This window comes from Nothoprocta perdicaria, unplaced genomic scaffold (assembly GCF_003342845.1).
Source record: "Nothoprocta perdicaria isolate Ctin4 unplaced genomic scaffold, notPer1 scaffold_6, whole genome shotgun sequence".
Taxonomy (NCBI): Eukaryota; Metazoa; Chordata; class Aves; order Tinamiformes; family Tinamidae; genus Nothoprocta; species Nothoprocta perdicaria.
Window position 1 is genome coordinate 750,189 of NW_020455865.1, and position 27,767 is coordinate 777,955.

A 27,767-nucleotide genomic window follows, 5' to 3' on the forward strand; every position below is an offset into this window, starting at 1 on the left:
CAAACACGCACTCTTTAAAATGAACTCCACATCCCAGGTAACAAAGTCCAGCCATAGTCCAAAGAAGAGCACCAAGTGGTGAGGGGCCCAGGATATCAGCTTCAAGACTGCTCAGAGAAACAAACACCAGTGGAATTTTTTACAGTTGGGAAATTAAAGAATGGACTGTATACACTACCGCCCAAGACAGAGAGCCTTCAAGCAAACTTCCTATTTACACTCTAGCAAGTCCTGCTGTTCTCTACTATACCCTGCTGAATAGGGGTCCATCAGTGCTGATTTCTAGTCCTTGCTATTCTAGCTTTTGAGCTGATCGTACCATTGTGTCACAGCTTTGCAAATACGCCTGCTATAGTAGTCTCCACATTTTGCATTTTTTTCCTCACCTAAAGTTAGAGGCATGGCTAGGTTTCAGCTTTATAGCATTCATCAGACTTGTCTTTTCACTTCCTTTCCTGCACAGGAACAGTGAAAAGATTTGTTCATTTGTTTAGAATATTTTAATTTTCTTTCCCTCCTCAAAGCACTCACTGTCTGGAGTTGCAAGCGTTCCTCTAGCTCTGCAAGGAAGGAGGCACACTCCAAAAGAGCCTGCCTTCAGTCAACAAGCACTTCTCCCTCCACARTCAGCACAGTTTTCTCCAGGAAGTGCCTTCACAAATGCACGGGACTCCTCAACATACCTAGACTGTGCATTTTGGCCTGAGAGCGCCTGTAACACTGTCACACAGTACTGCAGTCCCTCAGTTTTGCTGGCCTGCAAAAAGGAGTGAGATGTAATGATGGGCACTCACAGCATTAACTTAGTGGCAACAAGAGGAGCACCAGTGTCTCTTCTAGGGCACAGGGATCCAATCCAGAACAGATTGGTTGGATAAAMAGGTGCTAGGAAGGGTTGATAATCAACACTTAATGGGATACACTTTCAACTCTTATCAGGGGCTTTTAACACCGTTGGAACCACATGTTTCATTAACACAAGAAAAGGACAGATTTATACTTACTGGAGATTTAAGAATTTCTATGCATTAGCTCAAAAGGAAGAATGCCCTCTCCTCCTGGAAAATTGTGACCGCAATACAAATGACAGGATGGCCAGTGTTATGGTGAGAAAGGGGAACAACTTTCTTGACTTTCCAATTCATCAGTCTATTAGCCATCCACTCAAGCAGGTAGAGTGGAAGTTATCCCTGGCCAGCGGTACGAATTTTGTATATGGGTGACAAATTTATAGGGRGCATTACTATCTTTATGACTCCATGTCAAACTCATTGCTGCAAATGAAGCTTAATCTATCTCAGTTTTCTCTACTTGCTTGCCTAAGACTGAAAAAATATATTTGTTATGAAGGACTCTGTCTTATTGCTATTGTTGGTTTGCACTGTGTGGTTGTATCCTTACCATTTCAAATCCAGAGGCTTTGGGGGGAAAAAAAATATTATTTTTCTATCGACTTCTTTTTTTCCAACTTTTTAAAATTGTATAAAAATAAAGGATTTCCACGAAGGTGGGCTAAAGGTAACCAATAGTACTTCTATGCTTAGGATCAGCTCTTGGAAATGTGGTTGACAGCAGCCACAAGACCAGAAATAAAACTCTAGTGATTCTTTAGTTTAACATTTAAAAGACATGAAAAGTTTTGCTTATAAAATTGACCCCATACAGAATGGCACAGCTAAATTAATAGCTGTTTATTACTACATTTTAAAATAATGGCCCTAAATTTAAAAATAAAATCAAGTACTTCCTTTTAAGATTTTCACATTAGAAAACTGCACCATTCAAAATCCGTGACCAGGGAAATCCCTTTACAGTAAGACAGTTTCTTTTAATAATCGTCGATCGTGTTTTCCAGGAAAACATTTCGAACATCCAGTATGGCAGCCAGCTCCAGAATGTGCTTTTGGAGGTGAGGGTTCTCCACAGTTTCATCTCTGGGCAGCTGAGGATAAGATTCTGGATAATTTCGAGTCTCCTGCTAGACAACAGTGAAAACAGAGAGAAACAGAACATCTGTTTATTTTTAATAACCTTTTAGAAGATTGCAAAAGACCAGTTGCACCTAAGAAGCATCCTAATCTGTTTAGCATGCCACACTAATAGAAAGGAATGAAAAGAGCCTAGCGGGAATAAAGCCACCTTCTGTTTTCGTTTTCCATTGACTCAGAGACAGTCACAGTGGCAATACAAATGTTCACTCTTATAAGATGATTAAGTACATTTGCTTTTAATTCCATATTCACAGAAGCCTCACCAAGAAAATAAACAAAAAACACTTCACACATACTTACCTACTACCAACTTAGGCTGGAGTTCACTTCTTGAAATGGCAGACACGTAAGCATCTCCAGTGGGAGATTCATCTCATCCTAAAACAGAYACCTAAGACACTAGGGGCAAATCCATCCCCACTCAAAAAGATCTACTTTTTTCCCCCTACTGTCAAGGATACCTGGGTAGCTAACTTAGGCTTGGAAAACTACTAGATGTCTGCAGTTAGGCAAAATTATTTCTTTTGCCTCTTTCTGTGCTTCTACCTTCTGTTTTTCCTGTAATACTTAAAGTGGAACATGCAATTTATGTGCCAGCACTCACAAATATAAAATGACAGATCCAGAAGTGAACTTCACTGCTAGCACAGTGTTAGCCAGCAGGGAAGGGAAATACTGTCTGTTTAGTTTACTTATTTACACTTGAAAGGCCTTTCAAAGTTTACTCRCACTCGAAAAGCTCACAGAGATAAAGCTTTCCTCCTCTCCACTTCCTCTTATATTGTTGTTCTTTCCTTTTTTAATTATGCAGAAATAATCATCTCGGGTTAGTGAGAGGAATATTTCTATCTGAAAAGACTATTCAGAGTAAGATAAATGAGTATGCTCATGTTAGAATGTGTCTACTACTTGTGCAGAGGAGTAAGACAGAAGCAAGTCAAAGGCTTCATGCACTATAACAACAAGGAGACAGACACAATACAAGCTGTAGGCAACAGCATGCAAATACCAGCTATGTTTTGCAAGTCACAGTGATATCCATAGCCAAAAGACCCTTCCATCCTACAGCAGTGCAGTTCTGTCTGCATGAGATTGTTCTCAAAGGGATAGATTTTCCTGCATACCCGGAAAATTTTGTGCATCCTCATAGTAGCCGAACAGAAGATAAATCTTGTCAGAAGCAAGCGAAGAAATTCATCTCCAAAAAACTGAAGAAAGGACTGATCTACAGAAGAGACGAAGAAAACTCGCTTCAGAAGGGCTTTAAAAAACAAAAAGAAACTACCATGCATAGTTGTACAGTCCCCTTATTCACTACTCTGCCCCTTGGAACGCCTGAGCCATAACAAACAAGGCATCTGCTTAAGCAGCACGCGGACGTTCAACAGTCGTGTCCTGCGGTACGCACCTATGGAACGCGAGTGGGTCAGCAGCTGCGCGATGTCTCGGTTGATTTTTCTAAGGTAATCTTGGCACTTGTCCCACAAGCCCCTGCGCATGCTCGATAATCCAGACACAAACAGGAATGCCATTAAAGGGTTGTTCAGAAAGAGCGTGAAGAGGCTACCCCGCTGCGACTGGTCTAAAAATCAGAGATGCATTTGGCGCATGAAACAGAGGTAGTAGATAACTGCAAGCTGTTTGGAAACGCGGGACTCTCATACCTTGTAATGCTTTTGGATATGCTGTTGGAGAAAGCAAGCACACCAGTGGCTGTCCAAACAAGTTTGTGAAGTTCTGTAACAGATAAGAATTTAAGTATTGATGGTCACTGTTTTTTGCTTTTGGAAATTTAACAGTTTAGGGGTGCGAACAAAGACTAGTCAAATTATCAAGCTCATGCCCGTTACACAGCCAAGCTTAGACAGCAAGGCTGACCGGTTGACTTATATATCACAGTCCAGAAGGAAACACAACCCATTACATTTTAATCATTTCACAAACAGCAAGTGATAGCAGGCACTAATTTCATGGAAATACAGCTTTAGTAACACATTACTAAAACAGCAACAACAAAAACACTCACAAGTTCTGCAACAAAAGCAAATGCCAAAACATACTTGGCATGGTCCTACTGGATATTTCCCTAATCCTTTCAGTAATAAGGACTGCCATTTTTCGTGTAAAACAACCAACCTCCCTGCAACACCTGYTACACCTCTTACAAACAACAGTTCCTTAAAACTGAAGGCTTTCAAAGTCATAGCAAACACACATTTATGGCTGCTTTCTCTCAGCACATTCACACCTTTCATCTAGGCCAAGGCGAGTGCAACACAAATGTCTGCAAATTTAGGTACAAATCACACATCCCCCCCAATAAGCAAACTCCCATCCACTATTCACTTCGTAGCAACATTAGAAAAACCTCATTTTTAACTCCTCTGGCTTGTGTTTAATTCAAATGGAATTCTCCCTCTTGGGCAATGCATTTCAATTAAATTAGTTTCACTGAATTAATTTCACCCAGGGTCTTCTAACACCAACAACAGTATACTAGTCTAATCAAAATAAAACATTTTCCATATCTGACAAAGTGCTGGCTACTCCTAAGTAGTCCTGTGTTTCATGTAGACCTCAAGCGAGTTTTATAATGATAGATATTAAAGGTTTTGTCTCTAATGAAGCAGCAAATACTATTATCAGGAATACAGTAACTGCAAGCCAACACAGTAATCAGTAATATTAAACTTGAAAGAAACATTTTAAACTCCAAGAGTCACTGCAACCATTGCTAGATTGCATTGAATGAAGTCAGTGCTGCGGACACGAAGAGGCACATTTTCATGTCACACATGTCCAGTACTCATGAACAACCTCACAATTTGGACTTAAACCTCTTACCAGCCAGCCACCAAAGCAGATATTCTATACACTTCATCACTTAATTTAAGAATGTTATTAAACACTGACTACTGTAAAAGAAAACCAGGGATCATTCATATCTTCCCTGACAGATACGTATCTGTCTACAAGTATCCAAGTTAGTAATTTTGGATTCTTAAGTGTCCCAGAAGAGTAGAAGCAACCAGTAAGTCCTGAAAAGGGGAGAAAATACATGCTAGGCATTAGGATTCACCCACCACCTCCTTATTMCCATCAGGGCAGGCATACACGTGACAAGGGCACAAGCTGTGGGCTGACGTGTGACAAGGGAACAAGTACATATTGCTGCCAGGTTTGAAGTACAAACGGTTTGGAGGACTGTAAGGTGCTCCAGAAAAACCTGCCCTGCAGTCCAGATGCTGCTGACAGATCTCAATAAGAAGGATGTTGCCCTTCAACATACTGACCATTCCAAAAGTGGTGAAGAAACATTTGTGTTTCAAAAATGAGCTAACTTTTGGCTTCAGTATCTAACTTTAAAACACAAGCAGTGCTGCTTTTTTTTTTTTTTTTTTTTTTTTAAATTATGACCCACATATATCTCTTTCCAAAAAAGAGCTACTCATCATCTCTGAGGGGTCAATTCACAGGCAAATTCCACTAAGCTGAGCATCTGTACCATGTCACAGATGGAAGTCTTGCATTCCTAGTCTCTGGAACAGTACTTTTAAGACTTTGACCATCATCTTTGAGAATTACAGCCACGAAAAGATACTGATCTAAAACATTTCATTTACATGTACAGTGGTAATTTCTCAAACACAGCCATCTACACTGAAGCTGACGTTTTTCAAAAAACTGAAGGTTTAAGTAGATATGCTTAATTTACACTTATCTTCCCATAAGAGCTAAAAATACAGAGGAGGAAGCTGTGCCTGTACATGCAGCTGATTTGACAAACTGGCAAGTCGCTTCCTRGCAGGACTCTCTCCCAGTCATCACCATTTAAACCCTCCAGAAAGAGAGGACAGGAATGTGTGCAGGAGAGCGAAACAGCTTTCAGAAAGAGACGTGTGAAGAGCTGCTGTTACCGCTAGTATTGCTAGCGGTGACATTTAAATGTCAGGATAGCTACTGTCCTGTCAGGACAGCTCAGAGCAGCCATGTGGAAAAAAGTCAGTGCGCTGGCTTTGGCTTCTCCCAGTCACACAGAACCTCTGCGTGCCAGTGCTGGAGTCTGCAAAGCCCCTCGTAACAGACCCAGCAGATACTCACAGGGCAGAGATATCCATGTATTCTGCTACAAGGAACCAAGCGTGTACAAAGCAATGACAGGCAGGAAGCTGCAGAGCTAGAAAACACCGAGATTGAGAGTTCTGTCATTTGTCCTCAGCTGAAAATGAGAGTCCCACTCCCATTTGCCTAAGTGCAATGGTAAAAGAGTTTGAAGACAAGTGAGTTCTCAAATGCCGAGTTTCATTTCCACGTTTCTGTATTCCTTACATGCAAGCAGAGATTGGACTTTTCTTGTGACAGCTGCTCTGTGTGCTTGACAACACACTGGGATAGTTCACACTACTGATGAACAGTTCACTAGAGATACAGAAAAGAAACTAAATGGATGTTAGAGTATTTGCTTACTATAATCAAAATAACTATCAAAAGTTATTTTCCAATCTAAGGAATGCAACCATCATATCTAAATGTGGTTAGAAAGCACAACTCCACCAAAAACACTGATGGTTACTCATGGGAAGTAAAAGCCTACATGTAGGAAACCATTAGAAATCCTTCTCTCTAAACTGCCTACAGATCGTTACTATGTCCAGAGCTACATATGAACTAAGGATCTCCAGAAATCCCTTATTCTCTTCTCCAGAGCAGATCCACTTTGCCTCTTTCAGCAATTTTATTAGGGAGGAAGGCAGGAGAAACCAAATTTCAAATCCTCTGCCCGCACAAAACAAAACCAAAATCCCCTCCGTTGTACTGGAATCCACATCAAGAGACTATACAGGAAAATAAATCATTCTCATTTTCTTAGAAAATGACAAGTAAAATATTCTAATTGCATCTCCTTCTCTTTCAATAAGAGAATTTTTATGCAAGATAAAAGAAGCAGCAGGCTTGTACTGAAAGCTGTTGTGGTGAAGTTCACTTCAGCAGCATTTCAAAAGCCTTTGAATTGGATTACAAAGCAATTAACAAAAGCCCTACAGAAATGCTGTATCATTTTTAAGGCTGTTAGGTTCTGGGCTCAGTGCAGAAATCACTCTGGTCCTTGATAACTAACTCTTGTTAACCAGCATATGCCTTTAAAATGAAGGATGAGGACTGTGGATACTGAACAAAGAGCAAATTCAGCTGGCCACTAGACGTCCCTGTTCCTCCTCAGAAACGCAGCTGTGAATATTCACGTCCCTCACTGCAAATAATGGAGCTATTAAAAGGAAGACATTAGGAAGTGACAGTTTCCCCAGATAATACATTCTTAATATCCCATTCACCAATGAAATAATGTCATAATGCCATCCAGATGCAACTGGTACTGAACTCATAAATGCCTGCTTCTGTATTACCCGAAACGCAGATTTTCAATGGGGATTTGGTGAGTAATTGTACTTTAAATATACAGCACCCCAGAAGGATGCTCACTGTCCCAACACACATCACTTATAGTAACATTGTTTGCTAATTTCTATGTCTTGTTATTTCCTTGAYTCAGACATTTTTTCAGACACAGACACCCGTTATTTACAAGATCAGGCTCAATGCTCTCCTTCCTGTTGCTTAAAAGCAACTGAGTGCTGGATGACTAAAGGAAAAAAAAGAGCAGATTAGATTATTTCCCGCCCCCATGCATACATACCAAGATTTGTCTTTGGTATATAACAAAAATAAACCTCCCACCAGAGATCTTGGAAATCTTGAACCTTTTTTTCCCTCCAGGAGGATTTATTACTTTCCAATCAGCGGCTGTTCATGTGCTTCTTCTTGTTCCTATTCATAGGATCAGATCCTGACTAGCATGCACAACCTCAAAAGAAAAGAAAGACTGAATACAAAGTGTTTAAAAAATAACCTGTTAAATGTGCAAACTAACTAGGGGTTGGCACTGTATCCTACCATACATGCAGTTGCATTCAAGAGCCTTACCTTATAGGCAACACTGTTTGAAGAATCCACAATGATAAACAGAGGCTTTCTTGTGAAAGGATAGAGATCACCAGGGTGAAGACTAAAAAGAGAAAAAGACACTTCAAAGAGCACTAGAAATTCTGTGAAGTTGTGAAAAGGCAGAAGTTTCCTGGAAACACAGCTGCCCATAGCTAGACAAGAAGAAAGCACATTCCCCTTGTCCCAGTTTGCGGATTCATCCTCGGAGAATAACTGCAAACCCAGTTTGATGTTGTCTACACTAGGGACTATTCAGCTTCCTCTTAGTTCTTTCTCCAAAAAGAGATGCTTGTCTGACCAAACAGTCATCCATCACTAATTTGAAATTTTCCAGTAAGAGAATTTACCGTAAAATATACGATTTTTTTCCTCTAGTGCTTAAATTGTGACTTCGAGTTGCACACTTATTTTAGTTCTTCAAATTCAAGCCAATTGACACTGTAAATTGAAGAGGGGCATAGGTGTCCTCCTCTTCACAAAATTCTTCCAAATTTGTGGTCGTCAAGCTCRTGAAACTTACCAGTGCATTTCCTTGTACGATTGGTTTCGCTTGTGGATTGCATCCCCATTTATAACGTCCCGGTTACTATTTGTCAGAACACCGCCAAAGTCATACGGACCTAAAAGTGGCAAAAGGAAGGCTAAAATAAGCAGAGCCAATTCACTTCAGTTATGGATTTCATGATGATATGAAAGGAAGGAAGGAAGCAACAAAAAATACTCCAAAATAAAGTGAATCTAAAATATTGCATTTCTGGGGAGGGGAAGAAGTAACATGGATACCTTCAAGTTGACAAAACATCTACTTAATTTTATGCTTTGTAGTAGTTTCAGCATCCACCAAACAGTAGTAAAACTCTGCAACTTCCTAACTTTATTTATTCATGATCCAAAAATGCAGAAATATAATGCAAAAGACTCAAGTAGTGGCTTTTACACATTATACAGCAAAGAAAAAAAATTATATTTATCATACAAATCTATACCTTTTTTAGATTACTACCTGAGCTAGCATATTCTAGAAACAGAATGTGCCCAAAAAATTTAAGTCTAAATCAAATTTAAAAAGTAGCTCCTCAGAATAAGTATATTATCATCATCTGCGGAAAAACTTCAAAGAATAGCTGAATACCCCCCCCAAAAAAAGGAGAGAGTTCAGAGAAAGTGTATGCTTTCAGTACTCCTAGAGAGAATAAGACTTTCCTAAGCAKGTTTCAGAACTGCAGCAAAGGTTAATTTTCAAATACAGTTTTCCCATTTTTAAATGCATGTAGCCTTCACATGTGGTCCTAAGATAGGCTCAAGACATTCTGCTAGGTTCGCACAACTGAACTGCAAGCTTAACTGTTTGATGGACAAAGCTGAAAGTAATGGCTATAAAAATACCCAAACCTACATCAAAGAAGTGCAAGAGATGCATCACCATCATTAATAAAAGACAGTATTAGGATTTCCTAATTCTGTTATGCATTGACAGATTTGGTTGAATCATATTTTGCCACCAAGCACGTTTTTTTTTTTTTCTTCCAAGTTCAGATACCTAAAACACATTTCCATTCGAAGGGAAGCTTTGAGAATACAGAATTAGGAACACAACATACATTAATTTGGCACTGATGCCTCGCATGTGACCTGTCAAACAAACAGCTTATAAGAGCTCAACAATGCAGCCTGTAGCTATTCTCCCATTTAATAAGGTAGAACATTTTGCTCTTTGCAGACAACACTACCTTATTAAAAGAAAGCAGTTGTAATGGCATTCATTTAATGAAAACCGAAGGTTGACTATGCAGCTCATGAGGCGACAGAGACTGGAGGCCTCTGCAGTAAGGTATTAAACTGAAAGACGACATGCAGTGAAGGAGAGTATAAGGCAGGCTTTAAAAGACATGGCTTGGTTAAAGTGAATCACCATACTGCAGCACAAAGCAAAACAGTAAAAACATTAAAAAAATGCCATTCACACAAGTGGCATTTTTTTTTTTGAAAAACATTTTAAGACTTTTATAAATCATGCATGGGGATAGACCAGGCATGCATTTTATAAAGGAATGCAAGTCTCAAACAGATGAGGTATGTACAATATTTAGGATGTTAAAAATATTTTTCTTTTAATCATTTAAATGCAAAGATTGTTTCTGATCACTTTTGCTTCAGCTAGCCAGTTTTCAGCTTTTAGAATGCAGCTGCATCCAAATATTCTGCTAGGTTGCGAAGAACAGAATAATGAAGTGAAAGAAGTTGTCAAAAATCATGATAAGGGCTTGAATTGTCACGGCAACATGCGTGCAAAAAGAATAAACTCTGCAGACACTTCTTCAGCCCTTCGTCCGCCCTTCTGACAATATACGCTCCTAGTAATAGAGAATGAGCCATGTAATCTTCAAAATTGGTGAAACTTAATGCATCAAAAACTGAGCATGTCCTTAGAAAAGCTTTCAAGCTAATGCACACTGATTAAAACAGGGAATTAACTACGTTTGTGTGAAAAGACTATCTTACAAAGTAGACAGGAGAATAAAATTGACTTGTCTTTTAAAAGGAGCTTTGTGACTCTTTCTTGGTCACTTGACCTGGAACATAAAGAGAATTCAAGCCCTGTTCATGACAGGGAGCATTCCTTTATTGTACCTTCACTATCCGAACGACCTGAGGGAAACACGCCCGTGGCAGACAAGTAAATCAGCAGGACACTGTTCGCAGGCAGCTCCTGAAATGCAAGTGGAGAGACAAGTAGCAAGGGAAGAAATGTATATATATTTTTTATAGTCTATCATCAATCCAATAGAAGCTTTGTCATTCATGCCTGTCCTTCTGGCTTCCCTTCCCTCTGTCTGTACGCACACATAGCCCTTCCCACCCTTTGAATAGGAGCGCACATAGACAAAAATGCAAACTGATGATACACAGATTCCCCCTCCCACTCCCCTTAAACAGATCTTTAAAARGCTGACATTTGAGGTTAAAACAATAGCAGAATATCAGTGTTTGCTTCCATGCAGACTCTCATAACCTAGTCAGGTCTGAAGTTTCCCAGGAAGCGGGAACCACAAGCTGCCATTTACCATCGCAGCCCTTAACTCCCAAATGGTTCAGGCTTCTGAACAGAGGTCTTTGTTTCTAAACACACCATGGCCTGCAATATCCACCTCTTCCCTCCTGCCTCTTCAAACTCCTCAGCCAGAAAACAAACACATGTCCAACTTGCTAGACATGCCCATAAAAGCAATCTATTTTCCATCTTTCTTTTGGCTGTCTTCATAAGGAAACACACACTTTTAATCCTTGCAGAGAGCTGAGCATATAGGCACTCATCATTATAAATGGTAAGGAAGGTTTATCTTACCAATTGTGAAACTCATCTCTTTATATTTAACTGTGATTACAAATCGGCAACTGTAAGATTTAGTAGCAAAATATGATTTCTATAATGACCCCTGCAACTTTATTAAATGAAACTAAGCTCAGCAAATGTACTGAGTTTACTGGTGCACAGATTATTCACATGGAACAGATGGTTAAAGATGGGCAGACAAAAAATAGCACATCCAGGAGACAAATGTCTAATTCTCTATTTCCTCTGAATTGGATACATAAAAGGTATATGAAATGCCTAAGAATAATACTTTCTTGACATGCTTCCTTGATTTTGGATTGTGTTTAGCATCCTATGCACTAGAGAACACYAGGATTTTTCTGTTCTCCAAGTCCCTTACCTAAATAGTTATTTCCAATATATATACACACTTGCGTGCGTGCGTGTATATATATATATATATAAATAAAGCAAAAACACAATTACTTGTTAAGATAAATCACATTCAACTGTTACATAAGGCTTACGATATTATCAAGGTCTACTCCTCATACGGGACAGTTATTAATACTGCTTCCATAGGAGTAGCTCAGTCTTCAATTTGAAAATTGCTGTGTTTTAGTAGTGTTATRATTACTTCTGTATAAACAGCAAGGTAGCTTTCTGTCTTTAAAAGCTTTTCCTTCTTTTAATAGCAGTCAATATATTTGCCTTTATTATAGAAGTTATATATCTCTGTAATATGTCCATCCTCTCGGGTGATTATTTTACATTTTATGAGATGCSAACAAAGTTGTCATTCCCAGGAAAAAAAAGAAAATCTCAACCACATTTTATTCAGTGTCATATTCCATCTTGGATATTTTTCTGTTACAAATAAAGTTACCAATACCACAAACCTTAAATGATGCTGCTAAAAAGGTATATAGCTGGCTAAAAGTTGGTTTATAAAGAAGGTATTTATGAGGGTTTTCCCGCCTGGCTGGTTTCTCTGTTGACTCCTGTTAAAAAAACAAACATACCATCCTAATATCACCAAAGCAGCTTCCGTTTATTAGAATATTCATCTTCAATAGACTTCTCCCATATAGCAATCTTTTTTTGCAGCATTCCCTGGTATACAGCAAACCAAGGTAAACAGCATTTACACCAGAATTTTACATTATTCCTGAGTTTAATGTAGCCTCAAATATTTCTTACTCTAAACTGTAACTTAAGAAAAGAGTGTGGGAAAAAATCTCCCTTGTTCAATCAAGTAGATGAAGCTATAGCCATTTCCTTTTGCCTCTTGATTAAAACTATGATTTTTTGTGTGTGTTTTCAACTGCTAGGGCCAACACGAAGGTAAGGATGGGTATACATAGCACCCCTTTCAGAAACAGGGGTGCAATGGTTTAAATCATTTGTGAAAATAATTCTGCTATTTTTTCCCCTAGTGAGGATGCCAATTAAAATGGAAAAAGTCATTACTTGAGTCAAACCGTACAAGTCTGCATCATCCTTCATTAACTTCTAGTAAGAGTTATGCCAGCCTTCCTAAGCTGCTCTGCACAGTGACAGCACAGGCAGATGACACCGTAAATCAGCATGGGCCTGTTGCCAGGCTGGTCGCTGAAATGGAACTCACCTGCATCCCAGGTTTGTTCATTTGTGAAGCTAAATTCATTGGTTCCCTTTCAAGGGCTTGCAGCATTCGGAACATATCGATTGTTAATTCGCTGAACTTGACCTGCAAAAGAGTCAAACTACTCGTTTTGCCTGAGCCACATTAAACAATCTACTCGGGAATCATCCAGGTAGGAGATTCAGTTGCATCCCAACAAGACTGTTTTCAGACTCTCTAGGATCTGTCAGTGTCATCTCTGAATCTATAAAGAGCTGTAAATAACTTTTGGAAGAGTTCAATGAAGACAAAGTCTATTTATTAATGGTCTGTCCAGTGTGTTTACTGAAGTGTACACTCTGCTTAGCAAAACACAGGCTCTTCTAAGGCATCCATAAGCCAAATGCTAAAACCCACAAAGTACTATGATTTTAGACAAAATCTGAAAGATGTACAAGTTGTAGTTTAAATACAACGATACTGCTTACCTGAAAAAAAGAGCTCAAAAAGTCATAAAATCCATACAACTTCACTATCATCAATCTCTTACACGCAAGTCAATTGCACCTACTTAATTGTCATGATGGATATATGCAATAAGAGATGACAGATCCAGTAATACAGCATTGTTTTAAACCAGTCTTGTTGCTGACAAACTCACTGTTTGCTGCCCCTGCAAACACCACTACTGAAATGTTTGAATACTTGTCTCTATTGGAATCTCTACTTTCTGTCACAGATAGACGGACTGTGAATTCCAAGGATATAAACCCAAGTCTCTGTAATCTTCTTTACCTGGTTATTGCAGTTCCCAATAATCAGTGCATCTGCAAGAGCAAGCTGTCCCACAATCATTCCCTGCTCTAGCAATGGAGCTCCTGTTTCAGAAAGCCTGTTGGAGGTGATTACAATGGTGTTGTCGTCATTTAAAACCATCACGGGGTCTGCCTGGAAAGACAACCAAAATCTATCATGAATTTAAGGAAACGTACAGATTTGCAATTAGAAAGACAAAAGAAGTCCTGTCACATGCAACAAGCATTGCATAACTGAGGCAAATTTTTAGAATTAGTTGCCATACTCATATTTCTGTATTGGTATGCAGGTCACAACCTTTCTACTTGTAAAAGCAGCAGCCCTTAGTGACGCAGCACAAGCACTTTAACATATAGCTGGTAGAGAACCATTCTCCCTCAAACGATGCAACTCCATTTTTGCTTTTCCAGTCCTGAGGAAGCAAATACCTTAATGATCCTTCAGCTCACACTGAATAAACTGAAAATTCTGAACAATAACTGAACAGTGCTGAAGAACGCTGCACTACTTTTGTCTGCCTTCCCTTCCCAGAAAAAAAACAGTAAGGGAGATGAGCCAAACAATGCTGCCATCCAGTCTAGCAATATTTAAATACTCTTGCTATACAGTGACATCCTGCATAAAGACAGCAGAACCCCGTCTGCTGTTGCGCAGAATAATTTTTTTTTTTAACAAGTTTTAAAAGCCAGCCATCTTACAGCTATGCTAAGGGACACTATCGTTACTTGTCACACATACACTGTATTTTCCATTTTATACTGCTCAGGTATTGCCACTGTAATAGGCCAGTACTTCCAAGAATCCAAGTACACTCTGAAACATAATCAGAACGTCAGCAAATTGGGTTGGTTTCCACAACCACAGGACTAAGCTGTCCCGTGCTGCTGTCATTCCAAAATACTGACCATGTTAACTGTTGTGCTTTTAACGCCATCATTTTCCAAACACCAAGATCAAAAACAAAAAAGGCAACCAGGTGGGTCTCTGCTTCACGTTTCTGTTTTCACTATGTTACAGAACCAGATCCGACTCTTCAGTCACTTTAGCAGCTGTCACTGCTACACGACTGTAAACACATTTCAGTGATTAAGTTGGACAGGAATTCTGCCCCCACACACAGTGCATCTGCTTATCACATAGAGGTGGTGGTACAGGAACGCTTTGGTGAAGTCATTAAATTTTATTTTTAAATTGACAATTACAAGGAAATTATATTCTCACCTCAATAAAGGCTGCCACTTCTTGAAGAACCAGGTTCCATTCCACCTGATCCTCAGTATTAAAACGATGAGTGTAATCTTCAATTTCATCTGACAACTCCTGATGTAAGAAGTTCAAAGAAAAATCAAACTGTAAACTCACTGATTGACTTYTATACTCTCAGTTTAAAAAGTTTACAGTTTGGGTAGGTACACCAAATTAATTGGTGTTCAGACAACAATCTGACAAGTCAAATTGTTCTTAAAGTTTCATTATTAAATAACTGATTTACAGAAGATACTCTGAGTCATGTCATAGATCCTAGAAAGGCAATCGATCAGCCCKAGTCTGTATCTTTTGTACCTAAAGAATTGTGTTTATAAGCATTCAGAACTTCACTCCCACAGCAGAGGCACATGCAGATCCAACCTTTCCAATTCCATATAAGTATCTATACCCTTAGCATTTCCATTGGTCTCTAGAAAGGGCAAAATGTATTCAGGATGTGTCCTAGAAGTGGGACTAAGTGAAATAGGCTGGAAAGGGAGAGAAACAAGCTCAGTATCRAAGTAGGAGATATTGGCTTTCACAGTAATGAAGATTTGGACACAATTACACTGATCTTGTAAAGCCTCCATAGGAATGAGAATATACCAAAGGTAACTGGATGATCCTTACTATCAGATAAATAACGTCCATCTTACAGTTTATTCTCAGCTAAATATACAAATTCGTATATTTTCCTCTCTAGTCAAATGTTCATGTCACAMTGACATGTCTCAACAGCTATTCATGTGATTTCTTCTTCTGCGACTTCCAAGAGCACAAATTAAATGAGGCAAGAATGCAAAGCCATACTGCAGCAGCTGTACTATAGGTTTAACAAGTGAGATTTCAAAGGAAATAGACTATAACCAGCAGGCCCCCACTCTCAATCTTCTTTTCAACGTACCTTTACAAGGTCCTTTACAACATCCATTTTGTTGAGCAAGAGACAAACTACTATAAACCTTGCATAATAACGCAGCTTCTTAACCACCAATTCAGGCCTAAACATGGCAACAAGAACAACATACGGAAATTTGATTAAAACAGAACATTGACAGACAATTAGCAGGTTTGAATTTCTATCTACATTCATATGGAGACTAAATAATWGCTACCTGGCTACTTAGAGCCTTATTAAATGAGGATATCAGCAGGGCATTATTCAGCATAGGGGGCCATAAGAAACACCTCAGGAGAGTCCCAACTATCCCTGCTCCTAAGCCCCTTTAGTTGAGCAGGGCCATAGGAGTCAGATATAATACCTAACTCTTCAAACCTTTTGACAGCTGTATCTGACTCCACTGAGATTATCACCGCTGGCCAAACACCTGAGAACTTGAACATCTGCAAGTCAGCACAATCTGTAATTACTCATCCATTTCTAAAGTCTTCCAATGGCATCTAGAAACATGTGTAGTCAATCCTACCTTGTCTGAAAAAGTTCAAGGACTCAGACTGAAAATGAAAATTTTTAAGAGACAAGAGCACAGGATTAACAGACACCAGAACAGAACAGGGAATCTTTCATCTGTAAAGCACAGATGCATTTATACAAGAGAACATCTGCAGAAACACAACTAAAAGTCCAGAGATCCTTGAATGCTTAGCAGGAAATTCCTTAGCTGATACTATCTAACGACTTCTTCTATCCTTAACTGAATGAGGGGACCAAGGTTTACTGGGTAGAATACAGGATCAAGATCCAAAACTGAGTTCTCCACCTCTTCCCATCCCTTGTTCTAAGTTCTGGGGCAGGCAGCACCTGCTCTGTATTATCATAGCACTGTTTCAAGTGTTTCTTTCCCAGGATGGAGTCTTACAGATTTTCCTCCTGAGGGTCCTGGATTTTCACCCAGCCAGAGAAGGCTGTTGTACTGCCCTTCCCCTGAAAAGCCTCATGAAAAGAAATGAAGAGTTCCTCTGCTTAATCCCACCTCATTTACCTTACCAGCTGCAGAACGCTAGTCCCCAGCACTGCTACTGCCCAGGACCTAGGCAACAAAGGTATGGGCTGAGCAGTTCTTCAGCCAGGGCCAGAGAGCGGAATACACCTCCAGCCATCAAATGAAGCTCTTGTTTATACTGGAGTTTCTAAGCATGGTTGAAGATTTAGAAAAAGCTTCCACCATCAACATTGTTTTTTATCCCAGTTCTCTTCCTATAAACATAGTTTATACTTGTTATCTTCATACACAGTTGTAATCCTGAAAAAAAACGGAGGACATCAGTCCGGACATACCTATCTTCCTTGTTGACTTGTGAGTAGTAGGACCTCTGCCTAATTGCTGAATAGAAGGAGAAAGCTTCGTTCAGATAGCTGGTTTCAGAAGTACGCAAGCTGTAGAGGAAGATGTAGATTAGCTCGCTGCTCCAGATGGAAATCCATGCCCAGCCTTCCCTTCCTGCCCCCTCAGCATCAGTGCCAAAACTCCCTCCTCAGGTAACATCATATGAAAGCCAGACTCTCATTCTCTGTGCATGCGGGGAAGAGTTTTCAGAGCCTGGATTCTATTTCTGGTAACGGTGAGATCTGCCCATCTTGTGCCCATATGTACAGGTGACAGGTTAATTTAAAAGTTTAAAGGAACGTTAAACTTGTAAATCACACTTCTGCACAAGAATCAAATTCAGCACATGGAAGACTTGCAGATACTTTTGAGGTAGAAAACAATCCTTAGGCAGTGTCAACGTGACTCTAGTGAAATGGCATCAGGCTCACAGGCGCCTTTCTCTGCAGCACCCCCATGCAGACTCAATGCCTCCTCATTCGGACAGGGGCATCGTGGCTCAACTGACACGTCCGTTTCTACCTCAGCAGCCTCCTGTCTGAGCATCCGTATGTTTGGCATGGAACTGCCACTAACACTGCATTTCCCTACTGAATCCTTTTCTGTGCTTACTTACTAATAATGGTAATAGAGCTGCCCAATCTTGGAGGCAATTTCCCCAATTTGCCACCGCTTCAACCCATACCGATTGTCCAATACTTGTCTATTTCGCAAGAGAGAAAAGAAAGATTAAAAGGCATTCCAGAATTGCTGAGAACATCACACCAGACAAGACAAACAGCCACTGTAAGGGCCAAATTCTACTTTCGTTACTGGTGTGGCATCCCCAGTGGCAGTCCCTCACAGAGCCAACAGCACTGAATACACACACCAGACAAACGACCATTATTTCACAAAAAAACTTGCCAGAGCTGTATTTTAGTATTTTGCACAAAATACACAGAACAAATGGTCACAACTTCCCATGAGAACCCGTGGACTACAGAGCCAGTGTAAGGTGTGAAAGATCAGAGCCCACACTGCAGCACGACACTTCACACCATTCCAGATGGGTTCCTGCTTGCAGAAGCCATCATCTCAGCTTCTCCTTAGTAATACATTAAACCAACATGTATCCAAGCAGAACAAAAGGTTTTGTTTAAAAAAAAATAGTCAGGGTGAAAACTCTGCAGCATTTTAATTTATTAGACTGTGAACGTAACAGTGACTATTCCCTCCTTTCATGCCTGAATAACACAGTGAAATCTCAGTCTTAACTGGGGCCCCTAGGCATATCAAAATACCAGAGACTGAAGTTGCACTTAAATCCATAGAACACAGCTGCCTACAACAGTTTCTTACCGATGTTGCTGTTGAAATTTCCATAGCTTGGTGTAAACATCAAATGTTCGCCCAAAATAGGATTGCCACTGCTTTTGCCCATACTGAGGTAAATCCCTGCAACAGAGAAGTGACAAATGCAGAATTCCCGAGTAGATTTCAGTCATCTCAGAAGATCAGCAGCAGATTTACATCAATGATGGGACAGCTTCGTTCAGAACTGACTTGAAATGTTTTAAAATCCAGCCAATACCTATATTCTTGCTTCCTGCTAAGAAATAATTTTATGATTACATGCACATATAGCTAAACTGGAATCTTAAAATATCACAGGGAAAAAAAATCACCACCATCACAACACCCAAAACCAAGAACAAGCAAGATAATCTAACATAAATTAGTTCATTCAGACTCATTAGATTGGTAATATTCCTTGATTCCTTGCCATTCATTAGGAAAAACATCTTTTAAAAATGGATGAGGCTGCTCAATGTGTTTCAGAACTGGCCCCTATAACATGATACCTAAACCAGCTGTCTGAAAGCCACCAGCAAGCAGATAAGGGCCCTCTGGCAACATTCACTGGGTCAGGTCACATCAACATAGGAACATTTGTCACCCTCTGACTCTTGTTCAGTGATAAGACTTGGAGCAAATGCAACAGAAGAAACCAAAATCGCCCAGGCTCACTGAACGAATAATGCTTTCAGACCCATGCAGGTGATTCAAAGCAGGTATTCACCTCCTCTATATGGAAGTGGAGTGGCTTTGTCGAGGTGTCATAATTTGTCCTTTGATCCAAGATGATTTCTTCAGGGAATGCTCTCTCAAGCCACTGTGCTGGTTAACCTACCTAACCCATTTAATGCCTCAGTCCTCAGCAGACTGGCATAGAAAAGCAGCAAACTCCACTTCCAAGCCCGGCAGGGCCCGGCTGCAGGGAAACACCACCCTTTGGTAACCGAGCCATGTTCTCCGGAGGAGGAAGACAAGCAAAGCAGGACACTAGGATTTCCAGAGCAATGTACTGGCTCGTTTCTGCTAACTGTAATTGCTTTAACAGCACCCTAGGTAGAAAGGAAATTAATATTCCTTTGCTCATCAGCCAACTGCACTTCCCACGCAGCTTGAGGGGACCTAGCTGAGTTACTAGACGCAAAATGAACCTTATCAGCCACACACTGCTCCCTGCCACCGTTATTCTATGAAGATGCTAAGGAGTCTGTGCAGGACTAGGTGCTTTGGTATAGCATGAAGTAGTGCCAAGTTTAATTAGCAAATGCACAGCTAAGTTTTCATACTAAAATTCAATCTTCATTATTTTCAAAAAATAAAAAAATACAAACATAAAATACTCAAATTGATAGGGGAAAAAAMCCCACAAACTTCCAGGCACTAATTTCAGGAATGATTGAATTAGCAAGTTGACTCAGAAAGCCCTACCGTAGTAGGCTTTCCAGGCCAAGAGTATTTGAGTAAAGGGGTGGTACAAAACGATGACAAAATGCTCCCCTCCTCCTTCAAACACTGAGAAAAAGATAGATATTCAAACAAACAGATCAGGAAACAAACTGATATCTGTTTTGGGATGCTGGTGATGCGCTGCCCACTGTCTCTAGGCCCATGGGCTCCTCACGCATCTCTTGCTGTCAAAGCGCCCGTTCCTACCTGCCTCTCTGCGTGCGCCTAAACCTGCCGACAAAGCCTAGGTCAGCTCAGTGCCCTGCACTTGCTCTGCTTATATGAAACAATTAGCAGCGTTTCACATGGCCCCCGTCCGCACAGCGTGCACGTGCTTGGCCATTGTTGTCCCTGTCTCTGCTGGGCGTCCACACGGGTGCTCCTGCAGCAGCACGCTCGCCTAATTGCAGCCAGCATAGCTGCACAATGCCAGGCAATTCCTCGGCTCCCCAGGGAACAGGAAGAATCTCCATGGAAACAGACACTAGCACTTGTTCTTTTGATAGTATTCTGACATGGCTATAATAAAACTTCATTTATGACAATACATTACCATGTTTCCATCACAGATTTCTGCAGACAAGAGCAGCTTTTGCTACCATCCGTTTTCCTACCCTTTTTGCTGTTTTATGTTAGCACGTCGCTTCCACACATCAAGAAATTTTGCGATGAAAAAGTGGATGTTGCAAGTAAGACAGGACATCTACTGCACAATTTCTTTAATCAAGGTACTACAGTTATCTGCATTATTTGCTGAGAAGTAGTCCAGAAGTACTTTGAAAGCTCTGCTGATTGCAAAGTACATTATTAGCACAGCCTGCCAACGAGCAGAGCTGGCATATATCACCCAGAAGGTATCACACACCCAACCTGAAAGCAAACAGCTACATGTGCTACTTTAAGATCTGCAAAGGGTAATAGAGTTGTATGGAGCCAAAACGRCAGTCCTCTTTCTTTCTCTCCCCTATACTTGATCAGGATGCTGGGTACGCAGGTACTCAACGCAGCCATGGGCCAGATTTAGARAAGGGAGGAAGCAGCACCAAGAAGCATTTCAGATGGAGGGTGAAATGGAGCTGTAGTGATTTAGGACTGTTCTGAGCAGAGGCCTMGATACCTGCACACCAGCAGCACCTGCAGCAACTCGGTTCACTGGTGCAATCACTTTGAGATGCCAGTCCCCTCCCTGGGCATCCAGGGCTACAGTCGGCTGCAGCATCTGAATCTAACAGCTCCTGTCTTTTCCTCAATGAAAGCAAGCAGCTGTCCATTCAGCAATATGTCTGGTCAGCTCATCTTCTGCAAGGGTAACTGAAGAAGATGGGAAAGTAACGTAAAAGCTGGAGTGAAGCCTGCAAACTTCCAACCCCAGGACTTTTCGGAGAGAAGAAGGGTTGCAGGGGAAACTTATACTGGCAGGAACTTATCAAGGGGAAGCACAAAGTCAAGTGACAGACGAATTGCAGCAGGGGACATAAAACACAGGAGACACAAATATCCAGATACAAAGCTAAAAAAGCTGTTAGAAGATGGTCTGCACTGCAATATGCTGCATCTGGATCACTAGACCCTTGTGCATAACCACGGCCATGAACAATTCTCTAGCTTAAACCCATTCCTCTATCCACGCTTGTTTTCCTGCAGCCACTCATCCATTGGTRTTTTTGACACATTCGTAATTACATTTAATGGCTTTCAGGAGAAGACTGATTTGGGGAGCTATCAGGATCAACAGACAACAGCCAGCATCATGCAGAATTAAGAGGTTGTTTGCATTGTGCATCTTACTAGRAATCTGAGAAACAAATGGACAGCAAAATGCCACCATTTCCTTCCAAGAAAGGAGATGTCACGATTCTTGCAGCCCGCATGATGAGTAACAAGACCTTACAYTCCAAGAAGGAAAACACATAGGGAGCATCTTTCCTTCTTGTACAGTTTCAAGCATCCYTACCACACTGAACATGTTTAAAACTTCCTAACATTAAAAAGAAAATAATAATTGGTAACAGAATACCATGAAAAATTGCTTCTTAATACACTCCCTCTACTGCCTCCAAGCATTTTTTCCCCAAGAGAAAAGAGAGAAAAGCTAGTTAGGACTGGGAAAGGGAGGAAAAGAGAAACTGGAATATACTTCATTAGCAATTGCTCGTCACACATAGTTTGGGCTRTCCAATGAAGGGAGTAGAGATACCATAAAGATAATCTCCCCTCTAAAAGTTATTTTAGCAGATAGGGCCACAAAGGAATGAATATCACTGCTGGCACAAGCATCAAGTATACTTTGGAGCAACAACCTTGGCAGATCATCATATGTTTTCCTCAAATGCTGTATTTGGCATCTGCATTGGGAAGAGAGGAAGGAAATGCTACTGAAACAAAGACGTGGCAGGCTGAGCCCTTGCATTTTTGGCAGCAGCAATAACTAAGCAGCTGCCAACACAGCTATAGGCTCAGTTCCCTGCAGCTCAAGTGCCCAGAGGAGGCTTCAGGAAGGAAATCTCTGCTCCCCTCTCCCTCCCCCATCACTTCATTTCATGAAACACTGTAGGGGCAGCAGAAGAGCACAGAACACAGCAGCAAAGGCCACCATCATCTTCAAAACAGATCCAGGCAGGCATGCATCAATGCATTTATTATGCTGCAAGGAAAAGCAAGCAACTGGATGAAGAATCAGGATATTTGCCAAGTCTTTCTAGGTGAGCTGTTCAGAACAGAACAAAGCAATAACAGAGGAGATACCTGAAAATTATACTGCTGCTTTACCTAGCCATTATTCCCATGGGAATCAGAGGCTCAGAAATTCTATGGGTAAAATGGTGGGTAAGTTCAGTGTGACAAGCAACTGTATTAATTGTCCTGCAGTAAGGACAGGCACAGATTCCTATTCTGGTGAGTCCCTGTATTCACACAGCAGAGGYGGCTGCCGAAGCCCATCTCTCTATTCTGATTCCATGCAAATTCCATGCAAAGAGATTTTCCATCCTCCTTTCATCCAGCTAGGAAACTCTTTCTGCAAAATACCATAGAAGTGAGAGCTCTCATTTGAGACACGATGCAGGCACCAATTCCCTGTCTGCCCAGGAGAAAAGACATAATGGCCAAAGGTGCTCTGCTTTCTATGGCCCGAGCTCGAGCAGCACAAGCCCGCACATGGACAGCATTGTTTTGTCCTTGTCAGCACTACCAGCCAACGTTTCATATAAACTGCAACAGAAAGCCAATCTGAAGGCTGAGGGCTGCCTGGTACTACAAAACCTGGCCTCCAGACCACCATCATGCTGYTCTACAGCCTGTTCCCGAGGCGCTGAATGCAACGAACACGAGGCCGCCTGCCTCCACTGCCCACTCGCCACTCACATTTTGGAGCACAAACTGTTTGTTTTCAGCTTGGGTAATCACCTCCTAAAACAAATGAAAGAGATTATCAATAGCTTATAGAGGGAAAAAGAAAGAGGGGAAAAAAAAAAGAAAAAACATCTTTGCTTGCCATCTGTGTTTGAGCAACAGCAAGCTATACAGGCCCAAACATACAGTATTACTCAGAGACCAGCAAGAGGCTGAATTGCCAACTACATGAACTAGAACTGTGTTGCTCGTGAGATTCTGCAGGAACACTTTGAGATAAATAAGATTATTTGTTAAAGAAGTGTTAACTCAGAGTACATTAAAAAAGTAGGATGCCCATATCACTGTCCAAACACACTATTTTCCTTGAATTCTCTATTATTCTTATTCCTTTTCTAATTGGTGCTGAAAGAATAACTAGACAAAACAAGATTTTGCTACAGCTGCTCTGTAGATAAATCCAGATTTGACCATTCTCCACAGTTTAAATGTAATTGGTTTCCACAAGCTACATGCAGTCTCCATTTACGTCCTAACTTTCTTCCAATGCCACCCCCACCCCAGCTAAGACTATCCTTCTTTCCTCATCTACTAGGTTGGTTGGTTGTTTTTGACACAGACTTTGAGGTTTCTGGATGCTATCTTTTGAACTTACGTTCAGTCTGCAGTGTACAGCAAAATCTGGTCCTCGATTGCATGCTTCTTCATGCACAGCTTTTCAACACAAATTCTTCATGCAATTTCCAACATCTATTTTGCCGTTAACTGACACAACTGTGACATACAACTCACATTTCTCCCATCTCCTCCACTACTCTCTTAGAGGTGCCCAAAACAAGCAAGCTCCCCTGCAAATATTCTTGCCTACATGGCCCAAAATTACTCATAGATAAGTTCACTTTGCTCTCTGCTAGACGAACTTACTCGTTTTATGTTTAACCTTTTCACCGTGCATCTGACTTCAACAYCACTCACATACCGAAACAAATGTTCTATTTTTTTTTTCTTCAAGGAACACTATCAAAAATCCACTAACCTTAAGCCATTGAAGAGCTGTTTAGATTTATCCAATAAGTAACAAAAGTCTGTAACTGTTTTCCTCTCTGCTTGAGGAATATCATCTTCAGCTCCTCCTGATGACATGATTTCTTTTAGGGCAAAGTCAGTCCTAAGAAGAAGAAAAGAGCCATATTATTTGAGAACCTAACTCAGCCAGATTAGAGGCACGGATGGTTCCACGGGGACAGTAAACAAGAAGCATGCAGCTCTCCCACAGGTTACCCTTCTCCATGCTCATTAAAAACAACAGCTGAGAATCAAAGCACAGGAATAATTACTGCAAGATGCACTAGCTAACAGACCAAAATTAAAAATAAAGATGGCACGGTAATAAAATGAGGACTGTATTCACAAACACAAAACTGTCAATAAAAGAATTTAAACAAACAATACTTGGATTTCATACTTGGACAAAGAAATCCTCTCTAAATTTGCCTTTCCCCAGAGAGAGTGTTTATACCGCAAGAGCAGAGAGAAGCCCGCGTTGTGCTTCCATTGCTTTTTCTGCAACTGCCGAAAATTGTAGCTCACTAGTTGCTACTGTTATAACATACCAATTTTAGACAGAATGATAAAAAAAAATACATACATATCATGCTTTTTTCCGCTTCTTCAAGATTTAGCTCCATGGTTTGCAGTGCTCATAGTGATACCTGCATCTATTTTTACTGTTCATAGGACTAAAATGTCATGTTGTACAGTAATCACCTGAACAACAAAGCTCTAAGATATAATGCAGATAAAGCTAGAAACTGAATGGGGAAATACAAAAGGCCAAAAAAGACAGGGCAGATCTTAAAAGCTCACTTGAAACGTATGTACATAGAACTTTACCCTTTTGCTCACTGCAAATGGAGCTACACGTTTCTCAAAAGCAGCCAACGTGCAGCTCTGGAAATGGCTGCTGCGTCTTGGGCTCTTCTGCACTCCCTAAGAACAGCAGTGCAAGATAAACACACCATTTACCAGGCAAATGCAGAGAGCACCAGTGACTTACAGCAACTTCTCTGCTAGATCTGGTAAGCATTTTTGCCAATACCAAGCTTCCATTTGGGCAGAAGCTTGCTTGGCTGCTATCTGCATAAATAATTACTTAGAAGTCCCAATTGCAGGCAAGGAATATCAAGGCGAGCTTCCCTCAGTYGCTGGAAAGCACCCAGAGATATCTTTCCTCATTATCCTGATAAACTTCACGGTAACAGAACTAACTCCAGGGATACTTCGAGAGCCAGTGTTCCATCAAACGCTGCTGGCGGCCGGGTAGGGCAGCGGCACCGCGGCACATGGCACCGCTCCTCCTTGGCCRGGTAACCGCAGCACGGGCACCACGCAGGACAGAGCCCAACACGCAGCGGCCGGGCGCCCAGGACGAGCCCGGCCAAGGTCTCGAAGCACCGGCCTGTGCCTGAAGTCTCACTCACATTCACACAGCACAGCAAGGACTTCAAGCACCAACGCCGAAGCGAGAGCAAAGAGCGGGAGCGAAAAACCCGAAGCTGGAGGCGGCCAGAGGCGAGCCGGGAGCCTCGGGCAGAGGGTCGGCACGGCGGGTCCCGCGCGGCGCAGCGAGCTCGACCGCGTCCTGCGCCAAGGCTCCGCGCTCCGCTCCAGCACACCCGATGCTCCGCGGTACCTCCAGATACAGACACATATCTTTTAACTGGGGGGTTTGTTGCAATGGCAAAGTGTTTAATACAGGCAGTATATCATTCCTCRAATCTAATGGTAAATTCTGTTTTATTTTATGCCACCCTTAAGTTACACTAGCCCATCTAGTTAAACTAACCAATCGCAACCAGCGCTAACACTGACAGAGTCAACCTGCACTTGCCCTGAGGCAACTAAACCTGCTGCTTTCTCACACCAGCGGACGCTGCTAGACCCGCTGGGAAGGGAGCTGTTTATGCAGTCAACTGATAAGCTACAAAATTCACTGCCTGCCATTCTAGAAGGCAAGAGAATGCAGGAAAAACACATTTAGAAAAGCTATCTCCAYACCACAAAAATCAAGAGGAATAAAAAAAATCTGAATTTCTGAATTAAAAAAATTAAAATAAAAAATGTCTTTCAGATTGACTATAGACAATCAAGATGTGCTTTAAGAGCCTACTTCAAAATCAGTCAGTTCCTTCATCTTCAGCACCACACTCATCCATGCAAAGCCAGAAGAAYGCAGAGAGAGAATGATGGTCCAGCCAAAAACCAGTGGGTTTGGAAAGTCTTCTGCAGGTTCAGCTTCCCAATGGGACAACAGTGCAACGCCTTGGGCAGAGGGCAACATCGCCTCTTCTGCTCATGGAAAGAGCTACTGAGAGCAGAGGGAGCGACCTGCCTTCTTGTCCAGATGCTGGTGAAGGAAGCCAGCAACAATCCAACCTAAGCACATCCTTACACTGCAGAAAGGCCTGAGGAAGGTGTAAACCCTGAATACATCCCACCAGCACATTTTTYGCTCCTTTTCTCCCAGATTCAAGAGCTGTAAGTTGCATCCAAGCCACACACGCTATAAAGACAAACCAGCAGCCTGTCTGGGCTGAACTGAAGTGCTGCAGACCCGGGCAGTGGGAGGCAGCAATCGCAAGGCAAGACATCCTGTCCCCCCCCCACTACCACTCGGTATCTCAGGAGGACTCCTGTATTTGCTGAACAACTCCTAGCGTAAAGACATTAACAAATTGTGTTGTAGAAAATAGATTTGGTGCCATTTCACAAAGCCAAGCATTACGTGCATTCAGCTGATACCCAAATGTGTCTCCGTGTGGTCACCAAAGGCCAGGTTTCAAATCCACAGGGTAGCCCTAGGACAAGTTCTTCAGGAACACACAGGACCCACAAAATTGCATCCTTATTCTACAGCTGCRTAAGCTGGAAGCTTAAAAAGCCCATACATCAACTTGCATAGACCCACCAACGTTTTAACTTATCTTGCTTTAACAATCAAAATACCAAACACCTGCTCAAGTTCCCCTCTAAAGTTTATAAAGAAGGGACTGAAATAGAGCTAAAGGTATTAAACTAAAAAAAAAAAACAAAAAACAAACAAAAAAACCCACCACCACACAACACTACTAAATTTGCTGCCATGAGAATTGTCCACTTTCAAAAGGTACCTTCTACCTGGCTCTAATCTGTTTTGCCAATATGTATTTCATATTACAGAAGGAAACGACTTGAGTGTTTTATTCAGTCCAACATGCAACGCACAGTTTCTTCAGAATGCCTTAAATTCCARGTTTAATGCTTATTCTACAAAAGGCTTTAGACAAAACTCTTTACCTGAGATCTGAACCTGTGTCATGAGCTGCAAACAC

The 27,767-nt window shown here is 41.2% G+C and overlaps 1 protein-coding gene across 4 annotated transcripts; it reads right to left on the reverse strand.

Annotated features, from left to right (window-relative positions):
- Nucleotides 1-24,561, reverse strand: SCAI (suppressor of cancer cell invasion). Of its 4 annotated transcripts, none has more exons than XM_026049194.1 (16): nt 24,434-24,561; nt 18,607-18,702; nt 17,882-17,968; nt 17,217-17,315; nt 15,882-15,978; nt 14,951-15,049; nt 13,709-13,861; nt 12,938-13,039; nt 12,210-12,311; nt 10,626-10,704; nt 8,515-8,614; nt 7,974-8,055; nt 3,656-3,728; nt 3,400-3,573; nt 3,116-3,216; nt 1-1,975 (listed from the first exon to the last, which is right to left on the reverse strand). In XM_026049194.1, exons 1-16 carry the CDS (start codon nt 24,538-24,540, stop codon nt 1,829-1,831), a joined length of 1,698 nt encoding a protein of 565 aa, XP_025904979.1. In that variant the 5' UTR covers nt 24,541-24,561; the 3' UTR covers nt 1-1,828. The 4 variants fall into 4 exon arrangements, with proteins under 4 accessions (XP_025904979.1, XP_025904978.1, XP_025904980.1 ...); XM_026049193.1 differs by having other exon boundaries at nt 1-1,978; XM_026049195.1 differs by lacking the exon at nt 17,882-17,968 and having other exon boundaries at nt 1-1,978.
- Between the last annotated feature and the right edge of the window lie 3,206 nt (nt 24,562-27,767).

Coding starts and splice junctions, on each gene's coding strand:
- SCAI (XM_026049193.1), bottom strand. CDS start 24,540: ATGTCATCAGGAGGAGCTGAAGATGATATTCCTCAAGCAGAGAGGAAA. Junction 18,703..24,433: donor CAGCTCTTCAATGGCTTAAG/GTTAGTGGATTT, acceptor TCTCTGTTGCAG/GGATTTACCTCAGTATGGGC. Junction 12,312..12,937: donor TGAACAAACCTGGGATGCAG/GTGAGTTCCATT, acceptor TTTTTTTAACAG/GAGTCAACAGAGAAACCAGC.